The sequence below is a fragment of the Cebus imitator genome, unplaced genomic scaffold, assembly GCF_001604975.1.
Source record: "Cebus imitator isolate Cc_AM_T3 unplaced genomic scaffold, Cebus_imitator-1.0 Scaffold629, whole genome shotgun sequence".
Classification (NCBI taxonomy): domain Eukaryota; kingdom Metazoa; phylum Chordata; class Mammalia; order Primates; family Cebidae; genus Cebus; species Cebus imitator.
In genome coordinates, this window is record NW_016107944.1 from 485202 (window position 1) to 504004 (window position 18803).

The following is an 18803-nucleotide window of genomic DNA, read 5'->3' on the forward strand; positions in this document are numbered from 1 at the left end:
TGCAAACACCAGGGAACCAGAGGCTTCAGCTGTCCATTTCCTCACAGACACACATTCCCTTCCGTGCCTCTGTAGTGAAGGCATGAAGCACAGCGTGTGTGAATGTGCAGGTGTGTGCATGCATTTGTGTGTGTGTGTACATGCGTGTGTCTGTGCATGTGTGTATGTACGTGTGTGTGTGTTATGGGGGTGTGCAGTGGACGGGAAGGAGAGGGCAACTCTAGCTCAAAGCTGCAAAAAAGATTGAAATTCCCTGGACCACAGCAAGAGAATGTTTTCATTTTCATCCACTTCTTATTAGCATTTACAGCTGTATCTTGAGTAGCACGTAAACCTTAAGTTCTTTAACTATGCTTCGAAGCATTTTCACGGTAAGATAAATCCATAATAATGTACACTGAATTTTGCACCCTGCACCCTCCAAAATTACCTTGCATACCTACACCCACCAAGCGATCCCACATCGCACCTCAGGAGGTATAGACAGGAAGCCAGGGGCTCCATCGCTCATCCTGTCTTTTCACCATCCACCAGGCTGTGTGGGTCCGCTAGGGCTGCCTTAGAGTACCACAGACTGGGCAGCTTCAGCAACAGAAACTCACTGCCTCACAGTCCTGGAGGCTGTAAGTTCACGATCAAGGTGTTGGCAGGAAAGGTTCCTTTCCGGGGCGGTGCAGTAAGGCTCTGTTCCAGGCCTCTCTCCGGGGGTGTAGGTGGCCTTCCTGTGTCTCTTCACTCTGTCTAAATGTCCCCTTTTCATAAGGACACCAGTCAGATTGAATTGGGCACCCCCTACTGACCCTGGTTTTCATTGTTAATTTATTTCAAGATCACATTCTCAAGCACTGGGGCTTAGGACATCAACACAGGAATTTCGGGGGACAAACTCGACCCATCACACAGGCCTTCCCCGAGGTCACCTCTGAGTCATTGTTGTCTACAGGCAAGTTGGCATCTAAAGAGTGTCTGTCCAAGACATGCATCTGTCCCGTGGTCCTGCCAGTCCACACGGCCAATGGTGAGACCAGGCGGCATTGTTTACTCACCGCCGTGCCTCACACACACAGCTGCCTTTTTGTAACAAGGTGGACACAAACCCTGGCACTGGGCAGACACTTGCTGGCTGTGGGCGAAGTGGCCCTACGTCAGTGTGCGGCAAAGACGCAGCTTAGAATGTTACGGCTTGTGGGTAAGGTGCAGATTTCTATTCCTTCTGTGGTTTCCAGATCTGCTCGTCTGAACTGAAGGGGCTCTGGAGGGTACCTCTGGAACAGCCGGTGTGTTAGGGGTGCTGAAAACACAGGGTGCCCAGGCTCAACCCCAGCTTCAACCACACAAATAATCTCGTGGTGCTTCTTTGTCAGTTTTTTAAATTGATCTTTTGTACTTTTTTTTTTTGTAGAAAGGGATCCTTTAGTAGAAAGAAAATTTGAAACTCTAAATACTGTCCACTTTATCCATGTACCGTTGGTCCTACCCTCAAAATATATCCTGATTCCAGCCACTTGTCATGCCCTCTTTAATCTGACTTCCCATCATTTCTCAACTGGATTACTGTACCAGCTTCCCCACTGGCCTCCCCGCTGCCACCTGGCCCCCTCCCCAGGGCTCAGCAAGATTTTTCTGCAAAGGACCTGGTAGTAAGCATCTTGGGCTTGGCGGACCCTGCAGTCTTTGTTGTGCTTACTCAACAACTCCTCAGCTCTGCCGCCGCAGTCCCAAGGCAGCCACAGACGAGAAATGAACACAGGGGAGGAACTGCGGCTCCAATAAACCTTCATTCACCACAAGGTGGGGGGCTGCCTCTGGATTGTGGGCCACAGTTTCCCATCCCCTGCCTGACTTCATGGCAACACTGACCTTAGTATTTATGCCTCTTAAAAACACGTGTAAGCCGAGTGCAGTGGCTCATGCCTGTAATCCTAACTCTAAGAGGCCGAGGCTGGAGGATTACTTGGGGCCAGGAGGTCCAGATCAGCCTGGACCTTCTGTCTAGCAAGATCCCTTCTCTACAAGAAAACATTTCAAAAGCAACCAGGCATGGGGGCCCACACATGTAGTCCCAGCTATTCGGGAGGCTGAAGTGGGAGAATCGCTTGAGCCTGGGAAGTCAGGGCTGCAGTGAGCTGTGATTAGGCCACTGCACTTCAGCCCTGGTGAGAGAGTAAGACCCTGTCTCTTTCTCTGCGCGCGTGTGTGTGCGTGCGTGTGTGTGCGTGTGTGTGTGCATGTGTGTAGTGTGTGGGTGCGTGTGTGTGTGCGTGCGTGTGTGCATGTGTGTGTGCATGTGTGTAGGGTGTGGGTGTGTGTGTGCGTGTGCATGTGTGTACGTGCGTGCATGTGCGTGTGTGTAGTGTGTGTGTGCGTGCATGTGTGTGCGTGTGTGTAGTGTGTGCATGCGTGCATGCATGTGCATGTGTGTGCGCACACATGTGCGTGTGCGTGCATGCGTGTGCGTGTGTTTGTGTGCATATGCTTGTGTGTGTATGTGTGTGCATGTGTGTGTGCCTGTGTGTGTGTGTGTGCGCGTGTGTGTGCATGTGCGTGTGGGGGTGTGTGTGTGGTGTGTGTGGGTTGTCTACAAGATATACCTCTAATTGATCACAGCCAACCCTCAGATAACACGCATAGTGTAGGAACCTTACAACACTGCACTCCCAACTCTTCCCCCACCCATCTTTGGTTTTCCTTCTTTCCACGGATCCTGTGACCATCTTCCGCTTCTCATTGACTCCGCATGAAGGGGATTCCTGGTGGGGGAGGGTGGCTGGTGAGAAATGAGGTGCCAAGAAACCAGCAAAGCGTCTTCTGGCTGTCTAGGGATAGCCCTTGTGTGGTCCCCCGCCCAGTCTCGAGAGTTCTGGGCCGGTCACCCTGGGGCCTCTGTGCTGTGTCTCTGGATCCAGCCCCTGTGGGAAGGACCCTGGGAGACCCAGCAGAGTGGAGTGCCTGGCCTGACAAACGTCCTCCTGTTCCTCTGGCTGTGTGGCTCAGGAACAGGCCCAGACAGTGTGTTCAGGTGTGCCAGGCTACGTCACTGCCCACTTTGTGATGGGCCCAGGACCTTGTGGGGCGAGTGTGAAGCTAGGCACCAGAACCTGGGACCAGCTGCCTCTCCCTGTGTCCTGGAGTGGGAGTCCATTCCGGCTCAAGACTCATATGATGAGGGAGGGAAGGGTCTGTGGACTGAGGGGGACATAGGTAGGGGACTGAGCACCACGCCTCAGGGGTCTGATCAGCTGAACTCTGGGGCTCAGACACAGCAAACCTGGTCAGTGGAGGCCTGGCTAGAGGGGCCTGGCCAGCTGGCCACTAGGTGACCTTAGGCAGGGGTTTGTCCTTGGACCCTCCCTTCCTCCGTCCACAGCAGGGAGGAGCCGTGGCACCCCAGAGGGTTACTGGGAGGAGGAGTGAGGAGGTGTGTGGGATCCGGCTCTGCCACACAGACCTACCCATTACACCCTAGCTGAGTCCCTGCTAAGGAAGGGGCACTGAGCCCCTCTGCCCTCAACCCTCAGCCCTCAACTGTCAGCCGCTCATCTCCCCGTCTGCATCCCCAGGACTGGCCCAGAGGGGGAGGTCTGAGATTGGGGAGCACACAGAGATGTTCCAATGCTGGCTACGGGTCCCAGGGGTAGCGGCAGGGACAAGGACCTGGGTGCACATGTGAGTGGGGCCGCCAGGCCTGGCCACAGCAGTGACACATGCATGTGTGCATCAGGGCACTCACGCATGCGCACACTCACCTGCACAGACACACCGCACACACGCATGTTGTCACTTCAGGGGCTGGAGGGCGCTGACTCTGGGCCCTGCTGACCCAGGCAGGGGCCCACTGTAATGGGTGCCGTGACCCCACAGTGTCACTGGTGCTGGGTACCTACCCGCCTGCCCTACTCTGTGTCTGGAGCTCTTGGAGACAAGACACACAGCGGTGTATGGTTCTGTGCAGAGGAGGCTTTTCCTAAGTGAGAGGCACAGCGGGATCAGCAGACTCAGGTGAGTGTGACCTGCCCTGTTCCCTCCCTGCCGACCTGGGACTGTCGCCACCGGATGGGCGGTGCTGGCCTCTAGGCAGGAGCCAAGGAGGGTCATCCCTGAGCACTCACCGGGTGCCCATTCTGCACTGACCTGGTGGACAGTTGTTTCCTTCATCCTCACAGCAACTTTGTGGAGTGGGTGCTGTCCACAAACGTACCCATTTGACAAGTGAGCTGTCTAGAGTCAGAGAAGCAGATACTGGCCCAGGGCACCAGATGTGACCCTGGAATGTGCTCTCAGGCCTGCCATGTGCTGGGCTGGGCTCAAGCCCTGAACTCTGAGGCCTCCCTGTCCTGGATTTCAAATCTTCCTGGAGTTCTGGACTTCAATGGGGCAGAGCCTGGCCCCAGAAGAGCCACTAAAATAGAGCCCCTATAGGTGGTGGGGAGGTGGGGGTTCTCAGTCCAGTTTTGTGCCTTCAGCTGGAAGGAAGTCTCACCAACTCAGACTTCAGGTGCAGCCACTGACAGTTGCTGTGGGACTCACTGGACACATGGGGTCCTTCGTCTAGGAGTGGGGTAGGGAGCCCTTTGCCCTAAGTCAGTTGTGGAAAATGAAGAAGCTCTGGAGGGCTGCCTGGAGGGTGATGACTGCCCTCACAGTCAAAGGGGCTTGGGGACTGGGACCTTCCCCGAGCAGCCCTTTCTCTGTCTGATTCTCTGGAGGCCTTGCCCTTCGTTTGCCCCAAGTATTCCTGGGAGGGATGGCCCCCCTGGGTGTTCTCTGGGACCAAGACCCCAGAGTTCTCTTGTTGTTTCTTGGTGACCCGGGAAAATGAAGCCCCCACCTGTATTGACAGCTGGGAATTGCGGAGTCTGCTGTCCCTCCACCTGAGACGGGGTCTCCATGAGCAAAGAGGCTGCTCCGGATTCAACAGATCATTTTTCCCCCAAACCAAACATCCTCCTGGCTTGGCTGGCATTATTCCTAACGCGGCTTCCCTTGCCAGAATGAGCGAGAATTGCAATAAAACAGAGCAGACGCCAGATGTCTTGCTTCCTATAGAAAACTAGGTATCTTCATGGAGATCGATCCTATAGAGATGTCCAGTCCCTGACCCCATCTGCCTCCAGGTTCCTGGAACAGCTCATCGTGAGCCCTTTGCCCTCGGCAGGTGGGGGCCAGTTGCCCTGCCAGTGTGGGTATGTCCATCTTGGAGCATTTGAGGACAATAGACCTCTCTTTCCAGGTTGCCCTATGCTCAAGTCCTCAGAAAGGAGCCCACCTTAGGTTGGAGGCAAGGACTCCAGAGACTGGGGCAGGAGTGGGGTCACTGGGTCTGGCCCCATGTCACCTGGAAGAGGTGGCAGGATGGGGCTCATCGGGCCGGAGGGTGTCTGGGGGTACAGCAGGACTGGTTTGGGTATTTTCTGGAGCGCTCAGGCACAGCAGAACCATTGAATGACTTTGTCTCTTGGGATGGTGGTGAATGAGGTCATGGATACCCTGCATATGCAGAGGCGAGGGGACATTTTTGACAACTAGGAACAGGTGCAGGTCAGGCTGCTTCCTTGAGGGAGGTGGGGCCTCACCTCACCTACTGTGTCCTGGTCAGAGGGTCCTGGGCTCCCTAAGATCACAGGACCGGGACAGGCCATCTATGCCCTCGTGCCCCCAAGCCCCTACCTTGCGCCCCTCTCCCTGGCCCCTTCTAAGTCACAGGGATGTGGAGCTATGGACATGAAGCATGAGTGTGTTGACATCTGGAAATTCACCGATCACCTCTGGATTGCAGCGTGAGTCCTCTGTCACCCTACCCACCAGTCTCACCTCAGGGACTGGTTTTGTTTTTAGAAAAGCCTCTCTGAGATGGGACATGTTTCCCTGGCTCACGCCAACCTTTTCTCCAGGGTCAGAGCTCCTCACTGGCTCTCCTGCAGGTCCAGCCCATGGTCAGGGTTAGGGCAGAGCCTCGAGACCCATTTAGGGAGCTCAGGAGAGTGGGTGGGACAGAGGGGGCTGGGTCAGGCCCCTGAGCTCTCAGCACTAAGGGCTCCATGTCAGCAGGAGAGAGAGGGCAGCCTGAGGGTTTGGCCCTGTCCCCTTAGGGTCTGCCCTGGTGAAATCTGAGGGTGGTGGCCACAGGGCTAGGGGACACCTGGTCAGGCCTGTGGACAGTTGTGCCCCTCTGAAAGTTCAGGGGGCCCAGCTGAGGCACCCTATAGGGAGTAGCATGAGGACATAAAGGACTGTGACCATGGGAGGCTGGGGGAGAAGAAGGGCAGGACCTGGCCTGGGCATCTCAACGGTGAGGCCGGGGGCGGGGCGGGGCAACAGAGAGTGCAGCTGAAGGCCCAGGAGCGGTGCTGGGAAGGGCTCTGGGCCTGGGAAGGGGAGCCCAGCCTGGAGCTGACCTCTCAGGACTCACAGGATGGAGAGAGGAGGAGCCTAGGGGAGGGGGGCGGGGTGAACTCTGAGACCTGCCACTTCTGGGACGCCTGCCCGGGGTGGAGCTGACAGTCTGGGGAGGACAACAGAAGGGGTGGGCAGGGAACAATTGCTGGGAAAGGGCTGATGCCTGACCTGCTGATCTGGCACAAGATGGCAGTTAACGGAAGACCACGCTCCCTGTTCAAAGCAAGGAAGACCTCTCTGAAGCACCAGAGCGTGCGTGGTCAGACTTGCTGGCTCTAGCCACAGCCTTTTCCCTCGCTGTTTACCAGCTATATCTGGAGTAGAGCATGCTCTATACCTTCAGAGGAAATGCCAGACCGCCACAGCTCTAGATCATATGCTTGATGCTCCCCTTCTTTTCACCCCCATCCCTGAGCACGTGCTTCTTTGTTTACTCAATAAATAGTGTGGGTCTCCAGTGCCCGGAGCCTTCGCATCGTCCTACTCACTTCGGCCCCCCGGGAGCCCACCTTGATGCACTCTTACTCTTGTTTCTTAATTTCTTTGTCTCTGCCAACCTTTGCTACTTCCTAGGCTGTATCTGGTCCCTTAGCTACTTCCTAAGTTGTGTCTGGTGAGTCACCTGGGACCCCTCAATGGGGGAATCAGTCAATCCCCAAGGCTCTGTGTGACCCTCCAGAGACTCAGTCAGCACTGCAGAGGGTGGATGGAGGGCCCAAGTTGGAGCAGGCAAGACAGTAGGGGAGGACTGCCAGGCACCCCATGTCCCAGCTGCTGCTGTTGTGGCTGAAAGGAGGCTGAGGACTGAAGGCCGCCTGCCCTGAGAGCTAGCTGAGGCTGGATGCAGATGGTGGGGCCAGCCTCATGCCTGCAGGGCCCATGGTCACCTTGTCACCCCAGGTTACTCCCCAGCAGAGCTGGGCAGCCCAGTGAGAGACCTGGGGGTCTCATTCTTAGGCTCTAACAGGAAGAGGGTCACAGAGGGCCAGGGTGGCTGGAGAGGGTCATAGTCTCTGGGCCAGGCAGGAAGGGGGAAGACGGGGAACAGGCAGGGTCAGTGGCCAGGGTGCAGGGAGAGGCAGGTGAACGCTGGGAAGTTAGACCCTGCAAAGCCCATGGAGACTGTCAGGTGGGACGGGCTCCAAGTGCGTCCTCAGGGCCCTGGGCAGCTCTCAGGCCAGGCTCCCTGGTCTCTGGTGGGTGATGTGATCACTCCCAAGGCACTGCTGTCAGTCAGGGCTCAGCCACCACCCTGGACGGCACCCATCCCGTCTCAGGACTGGACTTGCTCAGTTCCCACAGAGGGTGTTGCCTCCAGCCCAGGACAGGCAGCCCCATTGTGCAGCCAGAGGCACCCCACAGGCCCCAAGTGCTCCCCCCAGGCCAGCCTCGAGCTCCCTCTCCTCCAGGCTCCCAGTGCCTCGCGGGCGGTCAGCTCCACAGGGAGGCTCTTGCCTTCCTTCCCTGTGCCTTCTTCCGGGCCGAGACTTAGGATGGATAGGGATGGCTGGTCCTTCCCTGGGGTCCTCTCTGGGAGGGGGATGGCTCCTGGCCTGGGCAGGCTCTCAGCTCTGCCTGGGTTGCCGTACAGTGAGACGGAGCTGCCCTCCGTCAGTGTTCTGGAGGTGAAGGAAAGAGCCTGGGCCTGCTGTGTGGGAGGCTGGTCCCGGGGCAGGGAATCGGGTGGGTGAGGCAGCGGGGCTGGCCCACGGGCCCAGGTGGTGAATGGGCCACAGCTGTCACTGGGAGGGGCAGCCATTCCTGCTGGACTCTGTCCCCTGAGGGTTTCACCAAAACCCAAGAACTGCTGGCCCAGAGGTCACTGCCTGTTTGCACCAAGTCCTGAGCTGAAGCCTGGGACTGACCGAAACTCAGGGCGTCTGTGGCCTGAAGATGGTGTTTCCTGGTATCACCAGTCCAGACTGCCAGCTCCAGTTAGTTCAGAGGACCTCAGCCCCTGGGATCTGCCCTTTCCTGGCTCCTTCCGGTTGGGTCCCTTCCGGGCCCTGAAGCCCAGGACCCAGCATCCACGGGCCGCTACCAGAAGCCTGACAGCTCCGCTAACTCCATCATGGCCCATTTCACAGCAAAGACGTCAGGAAATAACACAGATTAAGAAGTGGCTGAAGATGCTCAGAGACTGACCGAAATACAAGAAAAACAAAAAAGCAACAAGGGGAAGGAAGGGCCCCCGTGACTGCTCTCTGCAGAGCCAGGAGACAGGTGCCCATGGCTGTGACCTGGCACCACCTGCCTCTCAGTGGGTGGGTGGCACCCATCCTCACCATAGACAGCAGGCCTGCTCGCCAGCTTTCCTCGCTGGGGCCGCCCCATGTCCTGTCTCACTAGAGTGTTCTTCTGTCTGTAGCTGTCTCAAAGAGTGTACGAAGGCATTCCTTTGGCGGTACAGGGCAGGGCGTGGTCACTCCTCCTTGACATGGGCAAAGTCAAGGCTGAGAACCTGGGGAAGTATAGGGTAAGACTCTCCCACACTCAGCCAGGGCAGGACAAACACGCCAGGCCGTGGCAGGTGCCCAGGACCCCAGTTGGAGGGAACGTGGAGCCCAGGTTGGGGGCTGGGGTTGTGGTCAGATGCACATCCAGGCACAGACGGTGACTCAGGCACCACAGGTGGGCTGGGCTCTGCTGCCCCTCCCTGGCTTCAGAAACAAGGCACAAAGGAGCTTCTGCAGAAGGAAACCTTCCTCCTTTCCTTGCAGAAGTGCTGACTGTGGGATGGCTGCTGTTTGGGGCAGGGAGTCTTTTGTCTGTTCTGAGGCTGCCTCCTCCTCTTGGCCCTTCCCTACAGGTCATAAAGGAGAAGGGCAAGAGTTCCTCCAGGATCATCGGCCGCATCAAGCCAGATGTCAAGCACACCCTCCAGAAGCACGAGATGTTCATAGAAGGACTCGGGGTCACGTAAGGCCTGTGGGGGCTGCAGGGGTACCAGGGAAGATGGGGCAATCCAGGGAGAGGAATGAGGGCTTCCCCAGGGCAGAGGCCAGAGTCACCCAGGAGGGGTGACAGAGCCACCAAGGGCTCTCCTGCCCCAGGGAGCAGCCGGCACCATGGACTGAGCACCTCCAGAGCTCTAAGCCCTGGGCCAGGCTGGGACGTGTGATTCCAGAACTCAGGTGGCTTCTAAGGAGACAAAAGGCAGCAAAAAAAATCATACAGAATGGTGAAAAGTGCTGTCCATGGCCCACAGGTACCCAGGGTAGGGACCCACGTGAAGGTGGCAGGATGGTGGGGCTCAGGAGCCTTCAACACTGACAGCTCACAGTACCAGGGAGGATGCAGGGCCCGGAAACTCTCATCCGTGGCTGGTGGGAATGCAACAGGGCACAGCCACTTTGGAAGTCAGTTAGGCCACGGCTCACAAAGCTCAGTGGCCTCATACCACATGTCCCCAGCGTGTCACAGATATTGACCACACTGATTTCAAACTAACGTCCAAGTAAAACCCGCATGCCACGTTCACTGTGTAATTGTCACTCACACCCAGAGGCTACCGAGATGATCTACGACACGGGAACTGGGGAGGAAGGGGGTTCCACTCTTCAGACAGAGACGACTCAGTGAGGAAAAGGAACGAACCCCTGATGCCTGCAGGAACATGGCTGGAACTTAGATGCGTCTTGCTGAGGGAATGAAGCCAGACCCAACAGGCCACACCACTGCAGGATTCCAATTCCTAGGCCATTCTGGAAAAGGGTCTAGACTGTATTCAAAGACCACAGAGACAGAGAATAGGTCAGGATGGCCAGGGGCTGACGGAGCCAGGAGAGGTCGGCTGCAAGGGGGACACGCTGGGGACTTGGCGGATGAAGGAGCTGCTCCAGGAGGGGCTGCAGTGGTGGACAGGAGGCCCTGCACATTAGTTCAGAGCCGTGGAACTGCACGTCCCAAAGACTGGACTTCTGCGTGTGTGCAAACCGAGAAAGGGGGGAAGAAAAAAATCATGCAGAGTGAAAATGATCACTGATCCAACTGTACACCGTGATATTTGCATTGCAAGGAATGTGGATTTTACTGAAACAATTCCTAAAAACTCGGGTGTCCTGAAGAGCTCACTGCTTATTTGTGGGATCATCCAAACCCAGAATTGTGTTTGTTGTCCGGGTTTGTAGACAAGATGAAACTGACAGCATATGCACAAAACAAAGAAAACTCTCTTTTCCCACTTTTCCAGGCAGCAGGAATTATGTGACATTCTCGTGGCCCACTCTGCATATAACCCTGTGAGTATTCCCGGGCAGTGGTATTCCTGGGCATATTCCCATATTCACAGGCATGGGTTTCTCTCAGGGGTGTCGGCACTTCTTGAAAATTCAGTGTTCGTGACCCACCAGAACGTAGTAAGCAGGACTCAAGCTCACTGCTGGCAGAAGAGGGTTGAGGCCCAGACTCCTGGTGTCACATGGACCCAACCACCACATCTCAGATGAAGAAATAACCTTCCCCTCTGGTGTTGCCCCAAAGCTTGGGAGCTTGGCAGGGTCCCACACAGGATGGCCCTCACAGGAGACAGGTCTGACACGTTGCTGAGGTGCCTGATGGGCCAGGCTCTTGTCATGAAATGAGTCTGCATCCTGAGGAAGCCTCTTCTTCGCTGGAAACCTGGAAAGGATACAATTTCCCCTTTGCCCAAACCCCATAGGAGCACAGCAGATAGGGGTGGGGATCACCCAGGTGGCTGCTCCTGCTTGGCCCCCACTTTCCAGACCATTCCAGGCAGGGAGAGCCGCTGAGCCGACTCCACGGGTTGCCCACAGGGGGTCTGGACCCAGCCGCCCTCCTGTGCCCAGCAGGGAGCCCCTGGGCTGTTGTTGCAGGACCTTTGTGTGGTGGTCAGCACCCCGCCGCCTGCCCTCATGGCGGGTGCAGTTCACAGGTGCTGCACCAGGCCTAGCATAGTGGCCTCTCCAGCCTGGCCCAGGTGAGGGGCATGAACAATCCCTGCCTGTGCCCTTTTGGGCCATGTGAGCTTGAATGCTCACGGCAGGGGTCCCCCCAGGCCCCTTGTCCACTGAGTTGTGTTTGACCTGCTCTGTCCTCATGGGCCAGGGGAGGGGTGCAGAGGCTGCACCTCAAATCCCCTGGGACCTGAGGCAGGTGTCCCTGAGGACCTCTGCCACCTCTGGTGACACGAGCCCTCCCAGGTGACATCCTTCTGCAGTGACTCTGGCTCTTGCAGGAGATATGCTACCACAGGGACCTGAGCCGCATCACCGAAATCCTCCTGTGTCTGCCAGAGGAAGATGCCTTCTGGGCGCTGACCCAGCTGCTGGCCAGTGAGAGGCACTTCCTGCAAGGTAGGTGGACATCTGTCCCTGGACACAGCCATGCCGGGGGATGACCACCCTGGCCAACAAGCCCGACTTCCAGGCAAGCCACCTTCCTTGTATCCCAGCTCATTTGGAGACTCCAGGACGTCCCTGCTGAGGTCCTACAGCAGCCTGGGTCTGGGCAGGGACCCCCTCATGTCAAGTCAGACGCCTTTCATCCCCAACAGCAGAGGACATCGATACCTCCCCCTGGTCGCCCTCTATCACCGAAGCCAGCCCTGACTTTGTGTAGGTGCCACTCACCTCCATGAGTGTCTTCCTGCCTCCCAGCTGGCTGTGCTCCCAGCCACCCTCCCTCCCCACGGATGGGCCAGCAAGACCAAGATGGCAGTGTCTGCCCTTCCCATGTCCCCCAACCTGACCTCACATCCAAGAGATGCCCACATAGCCCCGAGCTCCCACCCTGTTCTCCCTGCTGGCACCTGCCTCATGGTGTCAAACGCAGGCCTGCCCTCCTGGCACCTGGACCCAGGATGCCGCTGGGCAGGGCCTCCAGCCAGGACCCACCTCCCTAGGGCTAAGGCCACATGAGGGGTCACCAAGATGGAAGGGAGGGAGGCCTCGGGGTCCAGGGTCCGCTGCCCTGCCCAGCTCTTCCAGCTGATGCCGCCACATCTCGGGAGTGGGCTCTGATGGGATGATGGGTCGGGGGCTTCTCAGCATTCTACAGCCCAAATACAGCCCCGCTGCAGAAGCTCCTATCGCACCAGGAGCAGGTGTTGCACAAGTCCTTCCCTAAGATCATGAGACACCTGGTGAGTGGATGATGCCCTCGGCTCCTCCCCAGAGGCCCTGGGTCCCATGGGCCGGGGAGTCCCGAGCTCCTCATGGGGCTGGCAAGAGGCCAAGTCCCAGTCACAGCCTGACCTGGGATGGGCATTCTCCATGGGTTCAGAGTTGGGTTTCCTTTTTCTGCCCTGGAGGAGGCAGAGACACTGGGACCAGGGCCAAGCCACAGCTGAGCAGGGCTGAGGGAAGTTTGTCCACCGGGCATCTGTACATGGGGCAGGTGTTGGAGCCCTGGCCACCGTCCTGGGTTCTGTCCCCTGGGGAAGGGTCTGCAGAGGGGCCTGGAAGTGAAAAGATTTCAGGGCAACCCAGGGGGCCCCGAGCACCTCTGCTCCTTTCTTCAGGGCAAGGAAGGGCTGTGCATTGAGGGTTCCAGGCTGACGAGGCTCCTCCAGTGTTTCGTTGACGGGGTAAGGAGGCACAGGGAGACCCCAGCCCTGGGACCCTCCTGCCCAGTAGTGTCCAGATCCCTCAGCCCAGGGGTCCAGCTCCCCCAGGAGGACCTGGCTCACCCCCAGCCTGCAGAAGACACAGGCAGGTCCCTGCAGGGCACACAAGCCAGGCCCTGCCTGAGAGGGGACATTTCATGACAGAGGCCAGGGCTCAGGCCCAGCCTTGTGGGCAGACTGGGTCAGGACCTGGCTTGGGAGGGCCCAGGGAAGCCCCAAGTCCTCGGGAAACCCCTCCTCAGAAGCCACAGCGCTAATGAGATGAGTCCCCAATGAGGACCTTGTCTGACCCAACCTCATGGCAGGTCTCATCCCATGGAGAGGGATCCCCAGCACTCCAGGGGACTGAAACCCCAATGCGCCCTGCTCACGCCACCAGCCCCAGCCTGGAAAGGCCAAGTTTTCCCACACCTGCTCTCCCTACAGAAATCCTTCGGGCTCACCCTGCAACTGTGGGATGTGCTCATCTTGGAGGGCGAGAGGGTACTGACGGCCATGGCGCATGCAACATTCAAAATACACAGGAGTGAGTCACGTGTGCCCAAGGGTGCCTGGGGGAACATGCGGGACAGACCCTGGCTGGCCTGAGGGAGCTGTCCTTACACTGCCTGCTCCATCGGGTGGCGGGTGTGGCCTGGTGGGCTAGGCAAGGCATGCTGACACTGTGCCCCAACGTGACCCAGATGAAAGTCAGGAGTGTGGTGCACTTCCCTGCACAGCCTTCCCCGGCTGTGGCCTCCTGTGCACAGCTCAACCCGGGTGGCCAAAAAGGACCCGGCACTACCCAGGGGGAGGTGGGCCTGGTGGAAACAGGGTGTGGGCACCGCCCCTCCCAGGGAACCCTCCTGGCCTGATGCCCGCCCTGTCCCTAGAACTTTCCTGGAACACAGTCTGGGAATTTCAGAAGCGGCTAAGAGCTGGGCCCTGAAGGACAATGCCGTCCTCAGGAGCCTTCAAGCCTCCATGAAGGAACTCACAAGGACACACTGGGACCTGCCACCCCCAGGTGGGCTCCAGCACCAGGTCCCCATTCCAGGAGTGACCTGAGGTTCCTCGAAAGCTCCCCCACCCCAGACTGCTCACAGCCCTGGGATCAGCTGCCTGCAGGGTCGTCCTCAGTGTCAGGCTAGGGGGCCACACAGGGACCCCGACTCCAGAGAACCAGACCTGTGGGGCATAGCCCTGAAGAGATCAGATGGCGGTGAGGATGCTGACCACGTCTGTTTCTTTTTTTCAGCTGAGCTCAAGCAAGTGTCCTCGAGAGTGTCCCCTGGCATTGGGACTCTCTGTGAGGGGGACAGACTGACCCTGCCTACCTCTCCAGCTCATATCCAGGAGCTCATGCTATCAGCCCGCCTGCAACAAAAACCTTTTCCTCTGCCAGCCTGGCCAGACAGGGCTATCCCTAAGGCCAAGGTTGAGGCCCATCAGCACAAGGGGCTTCCCAAGAACCCAGAGCTGCAGGCTACACTCTGGGGGGCCCAGAGGCTCAAGAAGAGGGTAGCCTGTCCCCCGGCGAGGTCAAGCTTTGCATTCCATGGAAACGCCCGTCCAGGAGTTCCGTGCTACTGCTCCACCCAGAACCGCCCGTCATGGACCCGTGTTTTCTGCACTGCCGTTTCCAACACTGCTCCAGGGACTCTGTGGGGGCTTCTCCAGGACCTGGGCTGCACACTTCACTCTGGAGGGCCCAGAGGCTCAAGATGAGGGCCGCCTGTCCCCCGCTGAGGTCAGGCTTTGCATTCCACGGAAATACTCATCTGGGAGCTCCGTGCCGCAGAGGAGGGCAGGTATCCACACAGACCTGCCCGCTGGGGACCCGTGTTTCCTACGCTGCCATTTCCAACATGGCTTCTGGGACTCTGTCACTTCTGCATCTTCTGTGAACAGCCCTGGAACTACAAGACGGACCCCACCCAGCGAGCCCAGTGGAACCCTGACACCAGGTCCTGCCTGGGCTTATGACAGAGAGGAGGCACTTCAAGAGAAACCCCAGCAACAAGGTTTCCCCTGCATGCGACTCCCCTGGGTAGAAGAACAACATGGCATGGAAGGAGCCCAGGGGCTCTCTGCTCAGCTGCCTCGAAGACCTAGATGGCTGCTGGACCTTGTTTTATACAGCCCTTTTAGGTTTACTTTATGTTTTTGGCTTCTGGGCCTTGGGAAATACGACTCGATGGGGAACTTGGCCCCATCAAGGCCTCTGGAGGGAAGGCTGAGCATGGGGTTCCCGCAGCCCCCACCAGCCAGCAGCATGCCCTGGGACCTCTGACCACACCTGTGGGTCAGAGCCCCTCCCCCAGGGCCCAAGTCCAGGCATAGAGGGACCTGGCTTCAACCCAAGTCCTAGGTGGAAAGGGGCACAGAGGGTCCCCAGGTGACCACGCAGGGGACCAGGGCACTGCGAGCCCTGGGTGCTGCGAGGATTCACATCAGAGAACCTGGGCAAGCCAGACCAGAGATGCTGAGCTGTGCAGTGATGATATGGGTGGCTGGCACAGGGGTCAACAGCTGTGAGCACTGCTGCCTCTTCCTGACTTCATCACTGCAGTGCGGGCAGTCAGCACCCTGGAGCCTGGCCCAGCAGCCGACCGAGCACCCTGGTCTGCTATGCCAACATGCCACTTGGAAGCATTGAGGCCCTGCCTGCTACAACATTCCCCTCCTGAAAGTCTTGTCCTGAAGCCTAGCCACTGCCGCAGCCACAGGAGGTACCACTGCCAAGCGCCTTCCAGCCGGGCTTCCCAGAGGGCAGAGGTGCCTCAGCAGCTCAGTCTGAGAAGGTAGTTTCATCCATATTTCCATTGTTCCCACAAAAGAGATTCCCTACAGAGGATGCTCTTGATCAAAGGTGGGTAAAATGGCATGCCAGGTGGACGGAGTCAGCTCCTTTCCCTGGCCACCACATTAGGTTGGGGACAAGTGGCCATCAGGCAGGCTTGGGACATGAGAGGCTCAGCATGCTGCATGTGGCCTGACCAAGGCTGACCAGGCCAACACCACTGCCAAGCGCCCCATCTGCTGATGAGAGACATGGTGTCAATCCCTGGGCTGGCACTATTTCCCAGGAGGACCGGCTGGCCACCTGTGGGTAGGATGCCACACTATGGAGGGGTCTGAGATCGGCCTTCACTGCAGGGAGCCCCTACCTGGATATAGACTTGCCTTGCCTGTCCTTCCTGTCACCATGATGGCAGCCTACATGGCATTGCTTTTGACCAGGTCATTTCATTCACAGCGAGGGACATGCAGCAGTAACCCCAGACCAAGGAACTAACTGTTCTTACTACATCACCCACTGCCTGGAAGCCACTGGGCTTAGGATCACTCAGTTATGCTGAATTTTATCCTTTCTATTGGAAACCAGCAGATGGCGCTGACTCCCTCACAGCCAGAAGGTACAGGTCTGAGAGTCAAGGTGTGAAAGCAGACAGTGTTCAGTATTGCACGTCATCTCTCAGTCACAGAGTTTTCTATTCCTGTCCTGGAGAAATGGAGCTTTGCTGGTTGGAAGGTCTTAGGACCCAGGCAGAGTGAAGCTTCCTCCAGGGGAACACAACAATGTTTCTATTTAATGTGAAGAGACTGGACTAAGTCTGAAACTCGGGGCATTCTCTGTTCTTGGCGTTTCAGTGTAAAGAAAGTCAAATAACTTGCCACAAAGGTTTGCCACAGAGGAATCTGAAGAAAGAGGGGTCAGAACTATTCAGAACTCAGAGGCTTCAGAGTCAAAGATGAGGCCAAGCAGGAGAATTGTGACCCGCTGAGGGTGGGGGAAGTATGGGGGCAGCTGGGACAGGACATCATAGAGGTCCACTCCCACCTTGTGATCTGTCACAGGACCGTGCACTAGAACAGCTGCGCACATTTTCTCTCCACTGATTATAGTATTTCTTTCCATTAGCGACCCTCCAATCACTAAGGGAGCTTCCTATCAAACGCACATTGCTATACCACAGCCTGGGTCTTGCAATCCAAGCCTGGCAAGGATTCCTCCATGTCAAGGGCCTCAGGTGACTTTCACGCACACCCAAGGACAGAGTCCTAGATGACACCTTCCTGCTCAAAAAAGAAGGAATGAGGGTCAACGAATAGCGAGCCAGTCACGGAAAAGGATAAGATGTGAGTGTGTGGCCTTCCTGACAGCCAGGCAAGACTTTGGGCACAAAGCTGGGCTGCACCTCTGACCACTGACTCAGACCAGGGACGCCCCCACGCAGGCCGGTCTGCCCTGTCTGTTTTTCTCCCTCCTGCCACCCTCTCTTCCACTGTCTGTGTTAGGAAGGGAGAACCTGCCGGTTTTCAGAAGAAAATGTAGCTTTGTTATGACATAGGAAAGACTGCAAGTTATTAGGGAAGGAGGAGGAGTCAAACAGCTCCCGAAAATCAGAGGAAAAAGGAAGGTGTGAGTATGCTGGTAATAAAGCCTGGAACCATAGCACAGTGATGAGAATGTTGTTATTACAATTTTTGTTTTCAAAGTTATGGTAAACAAAACAGTCTCTTGAATTGTCAAAAGAACAGCAATTTTACACCATGAAAAGCATACACACCAAGCCAGAATAAATTACACTTGGGTCTATATGTTGCAGTGGTGCTGGTGCCGGAGGGAGCATCCGTGGAGGTTCCAGTGCCTGCCAGGGAGCCCAGACTTACGGAGGGCGCTGGGGATGGAGCGAGGCTGCATACCGCTGAGCTTAAACACTCCCTTCCAGCATCAGAAGACAGAAAGCCCATTCGTCTTCCTGTGAAGCACTAAAACAACAGCCAGCATCTCAGAAACGCAGGCGATTTTTAATACACTGGTGTGAATGTGTTGGGGGTCACCCGGGAGTCCCTTAGTGGTCAGATGCAGTTTGTCACAAACTGGTTTCCTGAATTTCGTATTGGATAGGGAGCTAAAAGAAGAGAGATTCCCAAACCCATCATGTAAATACTTGGTTCTAACAAAGTAAAATCACAAGAGCACATCAAACACAGGACCTAATGCCCAGGGCAGTGCCCAGGGCCACTGCCCCCCTTGGATGAGAAGTTCTTTAGCAGCAGGCACAGAGGTAATTACTTAGAAAGGCAATGCCACAGTGAATAAGGGGGATTAACTTGGATACAAACATTTAGAATGATGCCTGAAAAAAACTAATGCGGCTCCACTTCTTTTCTGGATTCTAAAGTTTCCAGAGCAGCAGCCACCCCTAAATGCAAATTGAGACAGGATAGAGCCCAGGGGGAAGTGGGGAGGCAGGCTTGGCCAAACCACAGGCAGCTGCCAGAGAGGCCCACACACCTGCCTTTCACACTCTGTGATGGACACCCCAGGAAAGCAGGGGTGTCCCTGTAACTGCCAAACAGGTTCACCTTACCTGCTGCCTAGACAGAGCCAATTTACCGAGACAGGGGAATTGCAATAGAGAAAGAGTAATTCACGCAGAGCCAGCTGTATGAGAGACCAGAATTATTAATTGAATCAGTCTCCATTTGCATGATCCATCAGCATTTGGGGATCAGAGCTTGGAAGGATAATTTGGTGGGTGATGGGAGAGGCCAGTGAGTCAGGAGTGCTGATTGCTTGGGTCAGAGATTAAATCACAGGGAGTCGAAGCTGTTTTGTTGAGCTGAGTCAGTTCCTGGATAGGAACCACAAAATGAGATGAGCCAGTTTATCAATCTGGGTGGTGCCAGTTGATACATCAAGTGCAGGGTGGGTAAAATCTCTCAAGCACCGATCTCAGGCTTTACAATAGTGATGTAATTCCATGGAGCAATTTGGGGAGGGTCAGAGTCTTGTAGCCTCCAGCTAAATGACTCCTAAACCATAATTTCT

The 18803-nt window shown here is 56.6% G+C and overlaps 1 protein-coding gene across 1 annotated transcript; it reads left to right on the plus strand.

The window, feature by feature from the left end:
* Window positions 1-82: 82 nt before the first annotated feature.
* Window positions 83-17661, plus strand: LOC119469329 (USP6 N-terminal-like protein). The gene is given in 18 exon segments (XM_037734505.1): window positions 83-110; window positions 944-1018; window positions 3561-3666; window positions 3862-3999; window positions 5115-5155; window positions 5597-5777; window positions 8237-8330; window positions 8765-8872; window positions 9206-9315; window positions 10589-10637; window positions 11594-11690; window positions 12405-12499; window positions 12878-12943; window positions 13409-13508; window positions 13855-13893; window positions 13896-13988; window positions 16906-17020; window positions 17022-17661. Coding segments are annotated over 18 exon segments (1830 nt in total). The 3' UTR covers window positions 17317-17661.
* Window positions 17662-18803: the final 1142 nt, after the last annotated feature.